This window comes from Olea europaea, unplaced genomic scaffold (genome assembly GCF_002742605.1).
Source record: "Olea europaea var. sylvestris unplaced genomic scaffold, O_europaea_v1 scaffold827, whole genome shotgun sequence".
NCBI classification, from domain to species: Eukaryota; Viridiplantae; Streptophyta; class Magnoliopsida; order Lamiales; family Oleaceae; genus Olea; species Olea europaea.
The window spans coordinates 69,174-89,608 of NW_019266709.1; the positions used below are offsets into that span (position 1 = coordinate 69,174).

The 20,435-nt window shown below is 33.7% G+C and overlaps 1 protein-coding gene and 1 long non-coding RNA gene across 3 annotated transcripts; both read left to right on the forward strand.

Moving 5' to 3' along the window:
• The first annotated feature begins 1,535 nt into the window (after nucleotides 1-1,535).
• LOC111391703 (berberine bridge enzyme-like 18) lies at nucleotides 1,536-3,278 on the forward strand. Its single transcript, XM_023016951.1, has one exon. The coding sequence runs from the start codon at nucleotides 1,564-1,566 to the stop codon at nucleotides 3,151-3,153; it is 1,590 nt and encodes a 529-aa protein (XP_022872719.1). The 5' UTR covers nucleotides 1,536-1,563; the 3' UTR covers nucleotides 3,154-3,278.
• A 10,795-nt stretch (nucleotides 3,279-14,073) lies between these two features.
• LOC111391707 lies at nucleotides 14,074-20,429 on the forward strand. 2 transcript variants are annotated; one of them, XR_002702156.1, is made up of 3 exons: nucleotides 14,074-14,280; nucleotides 19,798-19,874; nucleotides 19,963-20,429. It is a non-coding gene; the product is annotated as an uncharacterized LOC111391707 (long non-coding RNA). The 2 variants fall into 2 exon arrangements; XR_002702157.1 differs by lacking the exon at nucleotides 14,074-14,280 and adding an exon at nucleotides 14,302-19,693.
• Nucleotides 20,430-20,435: the final 6 nt, after the last annotated feature.

The following is a 20,435-nucleotide window of genomic DNA, read 5'->3' on the forward strand; positions in this document are numbered from 1 at the left end:
ACGAGTTACTGAAAGAAGTGTTTAAATCTAAATTAAGAAATTTAAAATTACATGTTCTCTATTCGAGAGTTTTTTTTATTCGGGTTCCTTTTACTCTATGTTTTTTCTTCCTTTTATACTCCCTGGATGATCTCTTTGTAATCAACCGCCTAAAAACTATTTGATCGTTCTATAACTGCCCACTTCCTCGTAATGGCCAACTTGTCATGGAATTACCTTTTTTAACTGCTGCCATTACTCTTCGTCGTTCAACCATTTTCGATTGAATTCCTTGAATCGTGGAACGTGATAGGGCTGCTTAATAACTGCTTTGATAACTGTGCTTCTTGATAACCATAACACTTCATATTTGCTAAGACCTTGGGCGACTCGAAGGTTTGGACGAGAATAGAGTAGCAGTTCTGGGCGACTGCATGGCATTCCATTCGCTCAAATCCTAGGCGACTTGCAAGCTTGGGTGATGGTGTTACCGCGTTCATGGGCCTCCCTATTTGGGCCTTTATCCTGAATTGTCTGATTGGGCTTTATTCTTTGGGCTATCTGATTTAGGGATCCTCCAATTGGACTTCATTCCTTGAGTCGTTCGATTTGGGCTGAATTTTTATGTGTTAACAATTATAATATTAAACTGAAATTCCATAAAAATATTTAATCGACTCAACTATTAATACTTTTGTCTGTATATGTTATCTCATTTTATATTGATATTCAAAGTAGGACCTAATAAAAAGTTAAAAATTAATTGCAGTCTAATTTACTAAGTGATTGTTATATCTATATACAATTTTGTAAAAAATAACATATTATATCAAATTTTATTATATATTTATATATTCATTATTTTATTTATTTGTAGCAGTTTAATCCTGGTTTGACCTCGATTTGACCTTTCAACCCTTGTTCCTTTAACTTTTTCAAGTGGATAGATGGGTCGATTTTGAAAACATTGATTGGGATTATCATTTCTTTTTTCTTTTTTATTTTTCTTTAATTGAAAACATTGATGACTATATTTGATTATCACTTAAGCTTGTGTTAAACACAAATAACATTCCTCTTTAGATTATATTATAGAATCACCAAAGTCTACCCTATGGTGGGTAGGTCCGAGATAAAATATGTTAGATGATTACTCTTTCAATAAAAAGGAAGTCTTCTCTATGAATATAAGATTATTATATAATTTATCTTTACCTACTTCTTCCAAAAATTATATCCTTGGAGATTTAAAATTGTTCATGATTTATGCAACGAAAAACTTGTGCTAATTAAAGAACATCAATTTATTCAATAAGCGGAAACTTTCTTGGACCACAAAGAGATCATTTTTCTTTTAAATTTCAATGTGCTAATACTTATAAAAAACGATCACAACTTGAGGGAATTTTTTCTTGTTTTGACAGCAATGTTTGAATTGTCAAAATCCTATGAATCATGATGCGTAATAATTCAAAATTCATTTTGACACTCTATTAGAAAATTCATTGAGAAACATCTATAAATACATGCAACTTTGTACATAAATATGTAACAAATTAGAAGCTAAAAAAAGAAGAAGCAAAAATGCAGATTTCAGGCAGTATATTACCAGTTTTTCTTTTGGCATTCATTTTTATTTCGGGAGCTTCTTCTGCTCATGACAAAAATGATTTTCTTGAATGCCTTACCCTTCAGTATCGAAAATCCAACTCAGAAACTGATTCCATTTACACCCCAAAAAATGCATCATATTCATCTGTTCTCCAATCCACGATACGCAATCTAAGGCCGGCATCAAACTCCGGCCAGAGACCTTTCGTGATCATTACACCGGAGCATGAATTTGAAATTCAGGCAGCTATTTATTGCTCAAAGAAACTTGGGATTCAGCTAAAAGTGCGAAGTGGTGGACATGATTATGAAGGACTTTCATACATTTCTGAAACTCCTTTTGTCATTGTGGATATGAGAAACCTAAGATCAATATCCGTGGACACAGAAAAAAACACTGCATGGGTTCAAACAGGTGCAACACTTGGTGAACTTTATTACACAATTGCTGAAAACAGCAGGACTCTTGCTTTCACTGCAGGCGTTTGCCCGACGGTGGGTGTTGGAGGGCACTTCAGTGGCGGAGGATATGGCATGATGTCTCGTAAGCATGGTATTGCAGCAGATCACATCATTGATGCCAAACTAATTGATGCTAATGGCCGAATTCATGACCGAAAATCCATGGGAGAAGATCTCTTTTGGGCCATTAGAGGAGGTGGAGGAACCAGTTTCGGGATTGTGGTTGCATTTAAAGTGCAATTAATTGTTATACCACAAACTGTGACTGTTTTCAATGTTACAAGAACGTTAGAACAAAATGCAACCCAGATAGTACACAGATGGCAATATGTTGCTGACAAAATTGATGAAAATCTTCTGTTAAGACTCTTTCTAAGAAGCATCAACTCTTCAGGAAAGAGGACAATAGGAGCATTTTTCACTTCTCTGTACCTGGGTCGGGTTGATGATCTCCTCCCAATAATGCAAGAGAAATTTCCAGAATTAGGTTTGGTGAAAGAAGATTGTATAGAAATGCCGTGGATAGAGTCCACAGTTTTTTTTGCAGGTTTTCAAGGCCAATCACTAGACATTTTGCTCAATAGAACTGGAGCTGCGCCGTTTTTCAAAGGAAAATCCGACTATGTGAAGCAACCAATTCCGGAAAATGGTCTCAAAAGCATATGGGAATTTCTTAACAAAGAAGACGCAAATAGGGCTGAACTTCAATTCAGTCCATATGGAGGAAGAATAAACGACTTCTCAGAATCCGATATTCCTTTCCCACATCGAGCAGGCAACATATTCATGATCCATTATGTCGTATCCTGGAGTGAAGAAGAGAATGCAGACTCAGGAAGGCATATAAAATGGATCCGGGGGCTTTACAGTTTTATGGCTCGTTATGTTTCAAAATCTCCAAGAGCTGCATATTTCAATTACAGGGATTTGGATATTGGAATGAACTATAACGAGGTTAATACGAGCTACAGACAAGCAAGTGTTTGGGGATTTAAGTATTTCAAGAATAATTTCAGAAGACTGGTTCATGTCAAGAGTAAGGTGGATCCGACTAATTTCTACAGAAATGAACAAAGTATTCCACCTGTATCGCCATGGTAAAAGAAATATAGCTATTGGTTTGTCATTATTTATTACTGAATAAAAAGAATGTATCTTGAATAACTTATTGCGTAAAAAAATAGATGATTTATGAATAAAGAACTAGTTGATTTTCTTAGACATCAGCAATTTGCTTAGACTGTGTTTAATTGCACCGTAAGTTAGGGTTAATTATAATCTCCAAGTAATGAAAGGAGCAATGAATTCCACAGAATATATGGACTATAATAACATTTCAAAATGCTATTTAAAAGTGAAATACTCTTTATTTTAATGAATCAAACTATAAAAAACAAATTCAAAAATATTCTTTATGTTAACTATTGAAAATATAGTTAGCCCAATAAGTGATTTTTTGAACGTTGGCAACACGGAAATGGGTCCCTTTGTAGCAATTTTTTGCTGCCTTTACAATAAATTATCACCTAATTAGCCATTTTCAAATATGCCCTTTAAAATTTGTGAATTATGATGGCTGAGTGGTATAAGTATTTCAAAATATAGATTTTTTCCCACATTTTGTATACACCAGTAAGTTCTAATCACAGATTAATAGTAATTTAAAGTAAGAAATGGTTAATACAGATTTTGTATGAAGCTAATAAAAAAAACGAACACATGCACTGAAGATATCTAAGTGTAAAAGAAATTACTTATTAGGCTAACTATATTTACAAATTGCATTCTAAGGACAACGTAATTGTATTCTAGTTCTATACTAATGCATATTTAGGGATGACAATTGGACTCGCCGGTTTGGACCGCCCGTGACTCGGCTTGGTAGACCCAAGCCTTTTTTTTGGCCGAGCAAAATGGCTCGAGCCCGCAAAAAAGCTCGACCATTTTAACCGGGCCGAGCCCTATCCAGACCCCGACCCCGACCCCGACCCGAAACTTGAGGCTCGTGACCCGGCTCGGCCCGGCTCGTTTACATCTCTATGCATATTCTATATTGATATGTGTGTGATTTACTTTAACACTTTAGTTTTATTGAAATGGTAACTGCAGATGGGACATAACCAAATGATGTTACGAGCACATAGAATACATGAGACAATTAAAAGAAGAAGAAGAAGAAGAGAGAGCGTAAACTGTATACATGTAACAGTCAAAAGTCAAGAGTTGAATTTTCAAAGTCAAGGTCAACTAGAGACTTAAATGAAATAAATAATTTGATTGGGACTTAATTGACCAAATTATTTAATGGGGTTTATTTTGTTATTGATATTACTTAAGGATTTAAAATGGTCATCATTTAAACTTGGGGATTTAGTTTATAAGTATGGAAAGATTAATGATTAGAATTTATGAAGAACATAAAAGAAGGGACTTGATTGCAAAATTGGGTTATTGGAGGACGAGTGGCAAGTTATTAACTAATGTCTCATTTGTTTTGTGATATATACACACTAGAGGGAGAGACTTGGACGACAGTTTGTAGAAGCCAGAAAAATTAAGAAAGAGGAAGAAAAAGAGGAGAAAAGGAAGGGAGGGNNGAGAGGAAGGAGAGGGGGGGGGGGGGGGGGGGGGGGGGGGGGGGAGGAGAAAACATGAGTTCCATTATTCAATTTCTTCATTTCTTAGAGAGGAGACGAGGTAAATGTTTTATGGTATAATTTATATTAAACTTACTAGGTTTCTAAGTAGTTGGGTTAATTTGATAGTTTAATTTTCAGATTAATGGGAAGAGTATGATTTCTAGCCGGTCTTTTTGATTTATGAAAGATTTTTACATCAATGTAAGAAATATTAATTTTGGTAAACCCTAGAGTTTTTAATTGAATTCTTGAATAGGTATAATTATTGGAAATTATAGTATCGATGAAATACACACTTGAAAGGATTAATATAATGAACAAGATGTAAATTAAATTGGTGCAAGAGAGAATTCAAGTTTCACAAGAATAGAAGAAGAAATTGTTTTTATTTTTGGGATGAAGGTAAATTTGGATATGTGGCGTAGTTGTGAAGGTATTAGAAAGTAAGAATTATTACAAATTGATTAAAGGAAATTTAGGAAAATTTCGCAAGTCTCGGGAAATTTAGTTTAATTATTATGTCATTAGTGATAAAATGTTTCTTGATTTTAATAGTGTTCAAATTAGTTATTTTATAACGTATTTTAGGTGGTGACAGAGAAATTGGAAAAACTTATCGACCGATCTAGTCTATAGCTCTTATTATGTGAGTGGATATAAACTGATTTTTCAAAAATTAGTATTTATAAAATTTATATTAAATCAAAAAATTTATTAATTCATACAGTTCATTTAACAGCACGATTTTCAGAATAAAGTTAATTTATAAACAGTTGTTGTTAAAGTTAAATTCGGTTAAGTTAAATCATTTCATTGGCATATTATTTCAGTATTAAATAGTTCAGCATATTTAAAGTTATTTTCTAAAAACCACTAGAAAGTGCCCATGTGATTTTACCCAAATCTACACTGGTGTGAATGTATTTCCACAATGTATAACTAGTTATAGTGATTTTACCCGCTCTGCACTATTGTGAATGTGTTTCTATAGTGTATGACAAGATAGCTCTTTGCGTGTATGACTAGAATTTTAGAATTGGGTAGCTTTGCCATGTCTATCGGTGCAAACCGATACATGAGTATAGTTATCCCGGGTACATTTTTGGTGTGATTTTTCAGTATTATACAGCTTATCAAATTTCAGAATACAGAATTTAGCTTATTCAGTAAAGAATAAAGATTTTAGCTTAAAGTACTGTGTAATAATATTTTTGTTATAAACCAGTTTTAAGAAAGTTAGTATAAATGGAAAAAGTATATTTATTTACAAAATTATGCATTCACTGAGTTACAAACTCATATATTTCATCTCCCTTTTTCTTATCAGACAGTAGCTGTGTTGAGCCGCATCAGAGCCCATTGAATTACCAAATTGAGCCACTCAATTGTTATTTGTATGGTTCTTTTGTCAGTTTATATTATGGGCTCACTACGTAATTTTGTATAAGTAATGCATTTGAAGTCCTCTGGTTTGTAAGGAAGTGTAAATTCCTTTTCAACGCACTTTATTTTGAATAGTTGTGTTTGGAAGGGCTCATGTACCCTGTTTTAAATTATATATATTAGTTTGAGAAAGTTGATAATTTTCATGTGATTTTAGTTCATATTTTAGAGGAAATCGTGTCAAAGTTTTATAAAATTACGTCACAGTCAAAGCAAATCATAGTTGTCTTGTGGTGGGTCCGGCATTTAGTTGGTATCCCTCATCGGCGTACGACACGTGTCGTGTCCATTAAGGTGATTCGGGACGATCATGTCAATTGGTATCAGAGCATGGTCATAGAATCAGTCTGCATTGCATTTATTTTCGACTTTGTTCTTATCACATCATACATATTTTGTAGCTAGAAGTCATGGCTCGTGGTAATAAGACTCGTAGGCCCCAAGATGTGCCGCCTAAACTACAAGTTGCTCTTGATAGCGATGATATTAGAGATGTCAGTAGAGCTGAGGAATCAGTGCATAAAACTTTTGGGTAACGATGGCAAGGGGATGTAGCTCAGCCTGATGTTGTAGCTGACATAATTGCTACAGTTATTGCTTCTACCTTACTTAATTCCGATAAAGAATATAGCATAGAGCGAGCAACTAAATTAGGAGCTTAAGTATTCACAGGCACTGTTGATCCAGTGGAAGCCAAATCTCAGTTGGTAAGGATTTAAATAGTATTTGATGTTATGGATTGTCCCGATGATCGAAAATTACGTTTGGCAACCTTCTTGTTAGAAGGAAGTGCTTATGATTTGTGGAGATCAGTACAGAGTAAATATGTTGATCTTTCTGTGATCATGTGGGTTGATTTTAAAGAAGATTTTAATGCCCTCGTTCATATAAGAATGACAAGTAGAATGAATTATTGAAATTTGTGCAGACATCCATAGTGGCAGAAGATCAAAAAAAGTTCATAGAATTATCAAAGTATGTTGCGGACCTTGTAGCCGATGAAGTTGATAAGTGTAGAAGGTTTGAACATGGCTTGAGAGAAGAAATTAGATCCGTGGTGACTGCAACAGGGTATAAGAATTTTGGTAAACTTGTAGAAGCAGTGATTCGAGTGGAGAAAAGTCTTTCAGAATGACAAAGCAATCAATGACAAATGAGGCCTGGAGTTGGTGGTAGTCATCAGTAGGTAGGAGTCTCAATGAATAGACCATCAAAAAGGGATCGCATAGGAGGTCGATTAGGTGTTTTCACATCTGGCAGCTTCAAATCCAGATCTCATGGCAGTCAGAGATCTGTACAACAGTTAGGGAGTAGTCATTTTCAGACATAGGGATCTTTCCAAAGATCATTTACTCCTAGGCAGGGTGATAGCTCCAGTGTTGCCAGGTTTCCTCAGTATCAGTCTTGTGGAAAATTTCACCCCGATGAGTACCTTAAGGGTGTTGGAGTTTCTTATCATTGTGGTCAGACTGGGCATATGAGGAGAGAGTGTCAAGTTCATTTTCAACAGGGTGGTATATCACAAGGTACATCTTTACGGTAAGGTGTTGGTATTTCCAGACAGAATCAAAACAGGACACGTTAGCATGTAAAGCAGGTGCTACTAGTGCTATTCAGTGTGATGTTGCTAGCAGTAGTGGTTCTAGATAGAAAGGTCAAGCAGGACGTCCTAAGACTCGAAGGAGAGTGTTTGTAGTAACTCAGAATGATGCCGAGGAATCCCTAGATGTACTCATGGGTATGTATCTATTTTTGGCAAAAATACTCATTCTTTAATTGATTCTGGTGCTACCCATTCATTTATATCATATATATTTGCTATTAATGCAGACCATATGTCAGAACCATTAGACAGTGAGTTAGTGGTAGCTATTCTAGTAGGAGATTCACTTTTAGCTAACAGAGTGTTTGAAGATTGCGTGATTAGAGAAAATGATCATGAGTTGAAAGCTAATTTGATTCCACTTAATATTCATGATTTTGATATAATATTGGGCATGGATTTCTTAGCTGCAAATCATGCTTTAGTTGATTGTTTTTGCAAAGATGTGGTGTCCAGAAAGCCAGAAGAGCCTGAAATTGTTTTTAGTCGTGAACGGAGAATATTAACTTTATGTATTATTTCTGCACTTGATGCTGGGAGATTGTCTAGAAAAGGCTGTTCTGTGCATTTAGCTAATGTGATTAACACCCAAATCATTAAGTTGAAACTTGATGATATACCAGTGGTAAGAGATTTCCTTGATATTTTTCCTGAAGATCTTCCAGGGTTACCTCCAGATAGAGAAATTTAGTTTACCATTGACTTGATCCCAGGAACTATCCCTATTTCGCAGACACCTTATAGAATGGCTCCAACAGAGTTAAAGGAATTGATAGTTCAGTTGCAATATTTAGTTGATAAGGGTTTTATTAGACCTAGCGTATCTCAATGGGGAGCATTGGTCTTATTTGTGAAGAAGAAAGATGGTACAATGCGGTTGTGTATTGACTATAGACAGCCGAATAAAGTGACTATTCGCAATAAGTATCCTTTACCTCATATTGATGATTTGTTTGACCAACTTCGAGGTGCTACAGTATATTCTAAGATTGATTTGCGCTCAGGGTACCATCAACACAAAATTAGGGATGTTGATGTGCAGAAGACTGCTTTTAGTTCATGGTATGGTCATTATGGGTTTCTGGTGATGCCGTTTGGGTTGACTAATGCCCCAACAACATTTATGGACCTGATGAATAGGGCGCTTCACCCATATTTAGACAAATTTGTGATTGTTTTTATTGATGATATAATTGTTTATTCTCGCAGCTGAGATAAGCACGCTAAGCATTTGAGGATTATTTTACAGGCTTTGCGATAAGCAGTTGTATGCTAAGTTTAGCAAATGTGAATTTTGGCTAGATAAAGTTCTATTTTTGGCTCATGTTATCTCAGCAGAAGATATTTATGTAGATCCTTAAAAAATTGAAGCAATAATAAAATGGGTACGCTCTACTAATGTTACAGAAGTATGGAGTTTTCTTGGGCTAGTAGGTTATTATTGTCAGTTTGTAGAGGATTTATCCAAAATTGCTCTTGCTCTGACTAGTTTGACTCGAAAGAACATCAAGTTTGTGTGGATTGAAGAATGTGAAAAGAGTTTTCAAGAATTGAAGAGAAGATTAATTTTCGCTCTTATACTTACTCTTCCATCTCTAGGTGAAGAGTTTGTGATCTATAGTGATGCTTCACACCAAGGATTGGGTTGTATTCTAATGTAGAATGAGAAAGTTGTAACTTATGCTTCTAGACAATTGAAGAAGCAAGAGTCAATTACCCAACTCATGATTTAGAGTTAGCTGCAGTAGTGTTGGCATTAAATATTTGGAGCCACTATCTTTATGGTAAGAAATGGCAATATTTACCGACCATAAAAGTCTAAAGTATATCTTTGATCAGAAGGAACTGAATCTGAGGCAAAGAAGATGGTTGGAATTAATAAAGGATTATGATTGTAAGATTGACTACCATCCAAGGAAAGCTAATATAGTTGCAGATACTCTTAGTAGAAAGACTGATTCTTCCTCTCCATCTAGTACAGTATATGCTTCTTTTATTGGTGAGTTCAAAAAGTTGCATACTCAGTTGTCAGTTACTACTTCTGGGGCATTTTAGCTCATTTTCAGGTAAGGCCTACTTTAATTGATAAGGTTAAAGAAGCTCAATCACAAGACCTGACATTGAAAACATTGAAAGCAAAAGTCAACAATGTGCTAAGAAAGGATTATGTGATTAGAGATGATGGCGCATTGGCTATAGATAATAGATTATGTGTTCCAGATATTCTCGAATTAAAGAAAGAGATTCTCGAAGAGGCACACTGTTCTGCTTATGCTATGCATTCAAGCAGTATTAAAATGTATCATACATTGAAAGATCATAACTAGTGGCTTGGAATGAAGAGACAGATAGTAGATTTTGTATTTGAATGTCTTATCTATCAGTGGGTAAAGCCAATTCATCAGAAGATATTTGGGTTATTGTGGACGTTTTGACCAAGTCTACCAAGTTTTTGCTGACCAAAGCCACTTATACTTTAAATAAGTTGGCAAAGTTGTAGGTGGACGAGATAGTGAGCTTATATGGTATTCCATTATCTATTGTATCTGACAGAGACTCTCGTTTTATATCTAAATTTTGGCCCAGTTTACAGGAAGCAATGGATACTAAATAACATTTCAGTATAGCTTTTCATTCGCAGACAGATGGTCAATCAGAGAGGACCATATAGACTCTTGAGGATATGTTGAGGGTTTGTGTTTTAGAGTTCAGAGATAGCTAGGATTCACATTTGGCGTTGATAGAGTTTGCTTACAATAACAGTTACCACTCCTTTTGAAGCTTTATATGGTAGAAAGTGCAGAACACCAATTTGCTGGGATGAAGCTGGTAAGAGGAAGTTAGTAGGCCCTGAATTGGTTGAAATGACTTCAGAAAATGTGAAATTGATCAAAGAAAAGTTGAAAGCAACATAAGATAGACAGAAAAGTTATGCAGATGGAGCAGAAAAGATCTGAAATTTGCAGTTGGAGATAAAGTATTTTTAAAATTGTCTCCTTCGAAAGGAGTTTTGAGATTTGGCAAGCGAGGAAAATTGAGTCCACGATACATTGGACCATATGAGATTACTGAGTGGTCCAGTTGCATATCGATTAGATTTGGCAACTGAATTATCTAAGATCCATGATGTTTTTCATGTCTTTATACTCCACAAGTACATTGCAGATCCTTCTCATGTTCTAGAGTCTCATTATATTTACTTGAAGGATAATTTCACTTATACAGAGGAGCAAGTGAGAATTCTAGACAGATAGGTGCAAATTCAGCGAAGAGCATGAGGATCAGATGCGTGTTCAATATCCTCATCTATTCGTTACCTAATTAGATGCCAGTTGAATTTCAAGGACGAAATTCGTTTAAAGAGGTAAGATTGTTACAACCCATATTATTTAGTCAAAAGTCAAGGTCAACTAGGGATTTAAATTAAATAAATAATTTGATTGGGACTTAATTGACAAAATTATATTATTGGGGTTTATTTTGTTATTGATATTACTTAAGGATTTAAAATGGCCATCATTTAAACTTGGTGGATTTAGTTTATAAGTATGGAAAAATTAATGACTAGAATTTATACAAAACATAAAAGAAGGGACTTGATTGCAAAATTGGGTTATTGGAGGACAAGTGGCAAGTTGTTAGCTAATGTCTCATTTGTTTTGTGATATATACACACACAAGAGGGAGAGACTTCGACGGCAGTTTGCAGAAGCCAGAATAATTGAGAAAGAGGAAGAAAAAGACGAGAAAAGAAAAGAGAAAAAGGAAGAAAAGGAAGAAGGGTAAGGGGGGGGGGGGGGGAGAAAACTTGAGTTCCATTATTCAATTTCTTCATTTCTTAGAGACGAAGAGGTAATTGTTTTACGTTATAATTTATATTAAACTTTATAGGTTTCTAAGTAGTTGTGTTAATTTGATAGTTTAATTTTCGGATTAATGGAAAGAGTATGGTTTCAAACCGGTCTTTTTGATTTATGAAAGATTTTCATATCAAGGTAAAAAAAATATTAATTTTGGTAAGCCGTAGAGTTTTTAATCGAGTTCTTGAATAGGTATAATTAGTGGAAATTACAGTATCGATGAAATACACACTTGAAATGATTAATATAATGAAAAAGATGTAAATTAAATTGGTGCAAAAGAGAATTCAAGTTTCACAAGAAGAGAAGAAGAGATTGTTTTTATGTTTGGGATGAAAGTAAATTTGGATATGTGGCGCAATTGTGAAGGTATTAGAAAGTAAGAATTATTGCAAATTGATTAAAGGAAATTTAGGAAAATTTCGCAAGTCTCGGGAAATTTAGTTTAATTATTATATCATTAGAGATAAAAGGTTTCATGATCTTAATAGTGGTTAAATTAGTTATTTTTTAACGTATTTCAGGTGGTGACGAAGAAATTGGAAAAGCTTATCGACCAGCCTAGTTTGTAGCTTGTATTGTGTGCGTGGATATAAACTTATTTTTTAGAAATTAGTATTTATAAAATTTATATTAAATCATAAAATTTATTAATTCATACAGTTGATTTGATAGCACGATTTTCGAGGAAATCCTCATAATGGTCACTGAACTTTGCAAAAAATCCCCTAGGAGGTCACCGAACTTCAATATGTCCCTGAATGGTCACTAAACTTTGTCGTAATCATCCAAGAGGTCATCGAACTTCAAAACATCCCTAAATGGTCATCGAACTATGCTAAAGTCCCCTAGATTAGTCACTCAATGTTGTAAATTGAGACTCCATACATAACTAGTTTAGTGACCTCCCAGTGACTTTTTGCAAAATTCAGTGACCATTTAAGGACTTTTTGAAGTTCGGAAACTTCTTGGGAGATTTCGAAAAAGTTCAGTGACCATTCAGGGACGTATTGAAGTTCGGTGACCTCCTAGAGGATTTTCTGCAAAGTTCAATGACCATTGGGGGGATTTCCTCCATGATTTTCAGAATAAAGTTAATTTATAAACAGTTGTTTTTAAAGTTAAATTCGGTTAAGTTAAATCATTTTATTGGCATATTATTTTAGTATTAAATAGTTCAGCAATTTTAAAGTTATTTTCTAATAACCACTAGAAAGTACCCATGTGATTTTACCCGCTCTGCACTGGTGTGAATGTGTTTCCACAGTGTATGACCAGTTATGGTAATTTTACCCACTCTGCACTATTATGAATGTGTTTCCATGGTGTATGACCAGATAGCTCTGCACGTATGACCAGAATTTCAGAATTAGATAACTTTGTCATGTCTATCGGTGCAATCCAATACATGAGTATAGTTATTTCCGATACCTTTTAGTGTGATTTTTCAATATTATACAACTTTATCAGATTTCAGAATACAGAATTTAGCTTATTCAATTTAAAGAATAAAAATTTTAGTTTAAAGTACTGTGTAATGATGATATTTTTATTATAAAACAACTTCTAGAAAGTTAGCATAAATGGAAAAAGTATATTTGTTTACAAAATTATTCACTCACTGAGTTACAAGTTCATATATTTCATCTCCCTTTTTCTTATTAGACAATAGCTGTGTTGAGCCGCATAGGAGCATGTTGAATCACCAAATTGAGCCACTCAGTTGTTATTTGTATGTTTCTTTTTGTCAGTTTTTATAGTTCATAATTTTTGGGGTAGATGCATCTTTTTTTAGTTTATATCATGGGCTTACTACATAATTTTGTATAAATAATGCATTTGGAGTCTTCTGGTTTGTAAAGAAGTGTAAATTCCTTTTCAACGCGCTTTATTTCGAATCGTTTTGTTTGGAAGGGCTAATGTACCTTGTTTTAAATTATATGTATTGGTTTGAGAAAGTTGATAATTTTTAGGTGATTCTAGTCTATATTTTAGAAGAAACTCTGTCAAATTTTTATAAAATTATGTCACAGTCAAAGCAAATCATAGTTGTCTTGGTGGTGGGTCCAAAATTTAGCTGGTATCCCTCATCGGTGCACGACACGTGTCGGGTCCATTAGGATGATTCGGGACGGGTTGTGTCACTACCAAAACAAAATTTTTTCAATGCAACAACACGAATAAATATTTGAGTTGGAAACACTACAACAAAATGAACTTTTTACGACATCTGTTTACGACTTGCAAAAAATGCATGCCCTAAAAATAGACTATTTACAGCATGCTGTAAATGATGGATTACTTATAATATTTTATGGCATACATTCTTTGCATGCCGTAAAGATAAAATATTTAAGGCATACATTTTTTGCATGCCATAAAAGATCTGTTGAATTTTGGGCCTAGCCCAACACATTCATTATCTTTGGTGAAAATTTAAAACCAGGCTCACCACTTATCCTGCCCAAAGAAAAAAGTGAAATAAAATTAGCTGTTTGGGTTGAAATTGTAACTCATGAAATTCCCAAATCCACTCCCTCCTTATTTCTCAATTTCCAACTCTCTACTCGGTGCTCTCGGCTCTCAAATCTCCTCCAAAATCATGAAGTTTATAGCTACTATAAATCTGCTCGTATGTAGTCTCTGAACGACCTTGAAGATCCTACTTCCGGCCTCTTGTCTGGTAAGTGCAGTCACTATATATTTTTGTACAAAATAAATATGTTATGGTTTTGCCTCTGTTTGAGAACTCACTTTTCTAAATATTTGATCATAGGTTTAATTGTGTGGGCAATGTGTTTGACGTAATGACTTTGAGAAGAGTCGTTTATTATGTATGGTTTGATTGTGATTTGAATTTATGGTAATTGTATGGAGGCTGAAAGTAACGATTGGTTTCTTCCTGATGAAATGAAATAATGTCCTAGTAAATTTTTTGAAATAAGGTTGAGATGACAACGAAAAAAAATCGAAACATGTGTTTATGGACGCAATGATTTAAATTTTGGGATTTCTATTCTCATATTCACCATTGAAACAAGATTCAGAGGAGATGAATCATAGGACTAATTATAGCCAGAAGAATAGTGCTTATGTATGTGAATTCGATGAATGACTGGCATGAAGATCTTTTAAGTACCAATATATCAAATTTGAATAATTTGTAGGCAACAATAACTTTAAAGCAGTCGGAAATCCAACGCTTGTATCTAAGAATTACTTTGATTAGTATTTGCATATCTTTAGGCCAGTGGCTCCCAAAATTGGCATCTAATCTGGATACAGCTGGGAATTCTCTCCGAAGGGAAGTTGTAAGAACAATCAAGAAAAACAAATTATAACAAAGTGGACAATACTGCTGGTAAACGACTTTCACATTTTCTTTCATAAGACTTTTCCATCCAATAAACATTCATAAGTGCTCTTTGATATATGTCTTCAACATAAGTGGATAACTATCTTTTGAAGTTCTGTTGATAACCATAATGGTTAATTGGAAATTAGTTCAATTACATCATTTCAAATATAAACGTTATCTATTATAGAGAAGTGTTACAATGACACATAAAGAAACCAACACTTATGTTTTTGGCCATCAATATTAATAGATAATAAGCATTCAAATTAAGGGACAGTTAACAAACATTGGTCAATAAGACTTTTTAGCCACTATTTAGTCCCTGCTAATATTTTGACCAATGGTTTATTTGAACTTTTAGTTGGTTTCTATAATGCACTAATTTTTTCTAATTAGTAAATCTAACAAAGAATGAACAAGAGGAAAAGGAAAAAAAAAAAGAAGATAAAAATAAGCAACTTACTTCCCTCAGCAGACAAATATATGGTCTCTTTGAGTAATTTTCATTTCAATATAAGTGGAAATTTGTTCTTAATTGGAAATTACATAATTGGATAACCATAAACATTCATAAGTTGTTAATTGGAAATTTCTCCAAGGTGTGTTGTAGTTGCCTCCCAAAAATATTAAAATCTTGGAATTCTTCCTCCCAAACTCATTTCAAGAATGATGCTTTTAATTTGTAGAACTTTTCTCTGGCAAATGGTTACCCAATATTTGCTGGCACACTAATCTTCCCTTAAGGCTTAAATTCTAGGCTATGTGGTTACCCTGAACAACATAAGGATCCAAATAATTTTCGTACTAAATTTTATATTAAAATTATCTTCTTTCTAATCCTTTTGCTTGTGCATGTATCTAAATATAAACTGACATGTTTTATTCTCTGAGGAATAAGGGATTGGTGCATAATTAGTCAATTGTGCAAAAGCATCTCGATAATTGTTGAAGTTGTTCTCTTTTAGTCACAATTGTGATAAATTATAGAGTGGTTCAGTTATCTAGGTCTAACTTATTCTGGTTGAACATATGTTTACTTGGAGATATTTGACTAAATGCTTCCTATGTAAGGTGTTTCATTATGATTAAGCAGAAAAAATAGTGTTTTTCTGTATAACCATTTAACAGTGGAAAAAAAAAAGTATGTTATAATAGGTTATATCTTAATAGTGTTGGTATAATATCATGGATAAAGATTGGGTACACCAATCAAGATTATCTTATCTCCTTAAGTTTAGAATGTTTTTAAATATGTTCGTATACACTTTTAGATGATTTACTTAGTGTTTTATTATAGAGTTTTGGAGGCATATCAACACGGTGTAAGAAGGTTTGCAAATATGGTGCAAGCCAATGTATGGAATTCAGAAAAGATCATATGCCCTTGCAAATGTTGCAAAAACCTATTTTACCAACATTTTGATACAATGGGTGGGCATTTGATCATTCATGGGATGGATCTTACTTATACTACGTGGGTGTTTCATGGCGAAAAACCGAATACATCATTGCCTCATCAAGATGTAGAAAATTTTGAGACATATAGGATGCATTTCTTCAAGATGACAATAACATAGAACCTGAGAATGAAAGTCAAAAGAAAGAATTTTCTAATTTATACGAGGGAGTTGAAATTTCTTTATATCCCGATTCTACAAAGTATACAAGAGTATCTGCAATCGTTGTATTATACAAGCTTAAAACTACTCATGGTATATCTGATAATGGTTTCAATGAACTTCTTGAAATAATTTGAGACATGCTACCGATCACTCTTTCCTATTCCTGTAATTCAACAAAAAGGTTATTGAAAACCTTTAATTTGGGATATGAGAAGATACATGCATGCGTAAAGGATTGTTGTTTGTTTAAAAAGGATCTAAAGGATTTGGAGACATGTCCAAAATGTGCATCTTCACATTGGAAAGTTAATTAACAGACTAAAAGGATTCAAAAGGGAATACCTGCAAAAGTTTTACGATGTTTTCTAATTATACCTCTATTTAGAAGAATGTTTAGGTCACCTGACATGGCAGAACAACTAATATGGCACTTAACTTACAAAAGTCAAGATGGAAAAATGCGTCATCCTATTGATTCATTAGCTTGGGAGAGAATTGATCAAAAATAGCCTTCTTTTGCATCAAAACCACGAAATCTTAGGCTTGGCCTTTTGTCCAATGGATTTAATCCTTTTGGTGAACTAAGGTCAGGTATAGTTGTTGGCCGATGATTTTAGTTATATATAATCTACCTCCTTGGATATGCATGTCCAAGGAAAATTTATTATTGACTTTGTTAATCCCAAGTCCAAAGCAACCTGGAATGATATAGATGTATATCTAAAACCACTTATAGAAGACTTAAAGGAGTTGTGGAATACTGGTGTTGAAATATATGATGGCTTTACCAAGTCTATCTTCAATTTGAAGGCTGTATTTATCTTGAAAATTAATGATTTTTCGGCTAATGGAAACTTATCTGGATATCCCACAAAGGGCGAGGTGGCATGTCCTGTATGTGGTTTATCCATATGTGCAAAATGGTTGACATATAGTTGAAAGTTCGCATATTTGGGTCATAGAAGATTTCTTTCATATAATCATACTTTTCAATCGAAAGAAGTTTGGTTTAATGGAAATAAGTATCACAGGCCCAATCCAAAAATATTAACTGGTCGAGAAGTAATGTATTCAATAAAGAATGTTAGCAATGATTAGGGGGAAAAAGGAAAAAAGGAAATAGAAAAAACTAGTTACCCATTGGCCATGGAAAAGGAAATCAATATTCTTTGATCTACCGTATTGGGAGGTTAGTTGTTCAAACTACTTGAATTTAGTTATCTTTTTGCATAACTTTTTTTTCTAAATTTATATCATTATTTTCAGATACTACTTTTACGTCATAATTTGGACAATTCTATTTCTACTTGAATAGAATTTACAACGGAGTTTACAAACTCTCAACAAAAAACCTCTCAAAAGAGTCTCTCTGCACATTGAGAAGAATGTTTGTGAGAGCATACTTGGCACTATTCTGAATATGAAAGGAAAATCAAAAGATGGGCTCAATTTTCGTAAGGATTTGGTTATTATGGGTATTAGAAAGAATCTTCATCCAGAGTTGAAAGAAAATACATATTACCTATCCGCAGCATCATACATGCTATCCAAAAGAGAGATAGAGTTATTTTGTAAGAGATTATTTGATTTAAGATTACCCGATGGTTATAGCTCTAACATTTCAAAGTGTATCTCAATAACAGATAATAGGATTTTAAATATAAAGTCTCATCATTGTCACGTGCTCATACAACAATTGTTATCCATTGCATTAAGAGGACTTTTACCTAGAAGACCAAGAAATGCAATTTTTCGACTATGTGCATTTTTTAACAAAATATGTCAAAGAGTTATTGATAAAAATAATTTAGAAAAGTTTGAGGAGGATGTTGCTGTGACTTTATGTATGCTTGAAAGGTATTCCCTCCCTTTTTTTTTTTTGACATAATGATTCATTTAACCATTCACCTTGGGCGTGAGGTTCATATTGGCGGACTGTACAATATCATTGGATGTGCCCATTTGAGAGGTAACTTACCATTATACTTCTGTACTTATTCAACCTTTCTTCTTCTAGTTTTTTAGGTCTCTCATGCATATTATGTGTGAATTAGGTTTATGAAGACACTTAAAGAATATGTTACAAATCGTTCAAGACCTGAGGGCTGCATAGTAGAATGTTATTTAGCCGATGAATGTATGCATTTTTGTAATGCTTACATGAAACAAGCTGCTGAGGTAGGAGTTCGACATAATCAAAATGAGGATTTCGAGAATGATACAACTATTGATGGACGTACAATTTCTAAAGGAAAGTCAAAGATTTTGAGTCAAGAAATGTTAGAGGTTACTCATCGATACGTGTTGTTTAACAGTGTAGAAATTGAACTATATATAATGTAATCAAGTTAGTTAATAAGTTAGTTTTACATCGATTAATATTTTCTCATAAACTTGTATTACTATTCATTTATTTTATTTTATTTATTTAGATAATCGTGCTGCCAAGAATGAAACCTTATTACAAATGAAACATATGGAGACTTTCACTTCTTGGTTTGCAGAAAAAGACAAAGAAGACAATTGTAACATGTCAAGTATATTGAAATGGCTTGCACGACGACCTAGATGTGAGGTGATGTCACATTCTGGTTATGTTGTCAATGGACATTGATTTCATACAACCAATGTTAGTAGAAGTACACAAAATAGTGGTGTTTCTATTGAGGCACAAACTATTTATTGATCTAGTGTGAAGGATACAAGTCATGTAGTTGGTAAAATTTCGTATTATGGTGTTATAAAAGATATAATTCTACTAGACTATCATAGTTTTAAAGTTCCTATATTTCATTGTGATTGGGCAAATATAGATAGCGGAGTCAAGATTGAAGAAGGGTTTACATTGGTAAATCTTCATAGAGGACAACATCAATTTGAAAGAGATCCATTTATTTTAGCATCACAAGCGAAATAAGTTTTTTATTCTAGAGAAAGTGATACGTCTAGTTGGTATATTGTATTGAAGGCGCCTCCTAGAGGATTTCATGAGTCAGAAAATTTTGATGATGATGCTTATACTCCTTCCACGTTAGCTGCATCATCAAGACTTGATATGACTGTTGAAGATGAAAGTTACGTGAGATATGACTTTGAGGGCATTGATATTGAATATGGTAATTGTGTAGATTTAAGATTCTTTCTTTCTTGCATTATTTTTATTGATATTACATTTATGTTAATGTCTCTAATTCTATTCTTTCTTAATTTATTTATGTAGATACAAATGATGAAAGCTGACTTTTGTGGAAACTGATGTGTAAAATGATTGGACATAATATTTCAAATCTTGGCGAAGTAAGTTACGAGGTTGTGTATAAGGGTTTTAAATGTTTTCATGTTGAATTTAAGCAAAAAATGTCTTTTTCTTTTTTGTGCAATCCAGTCATGTACTCAGGGCTACAAGAAATCAAAACGAGCTAAAAAAGCTTTAGTTGTTGCTGCAACAAGAGAAGGAAATGAAGGCATAAGAATATCAGAGAGAGGTTCTAATTCTGTACAACATGATGCAGAAGTCTTACCAAATAGCATCAGTACTATTGAAAAAGGAAAGAAAGGAAGGGGTCGAGCAAAGTTGAACTATCTCAACAACGGAAAATGAGCAAAGTTAACTGTAAAATTTAATGAAAGAAGGTAACCAATTTGTAAAGGATCAAATAAATTATCGTCGTTCCTTGAAACGACAGCTAGGGAACTTGTACCTATTATAAAGAAAGGTTGGTAAGATTTCAACGAAAGTTTTCTTGATGACATACGGGTGCTTGTGTAGGTGATGTAAACTTGACATCACATATAGTGTAAATTAAATTACTATTAATCTTGTATCTTTTGATGCAGCAAAGGTTTGATATTCACATT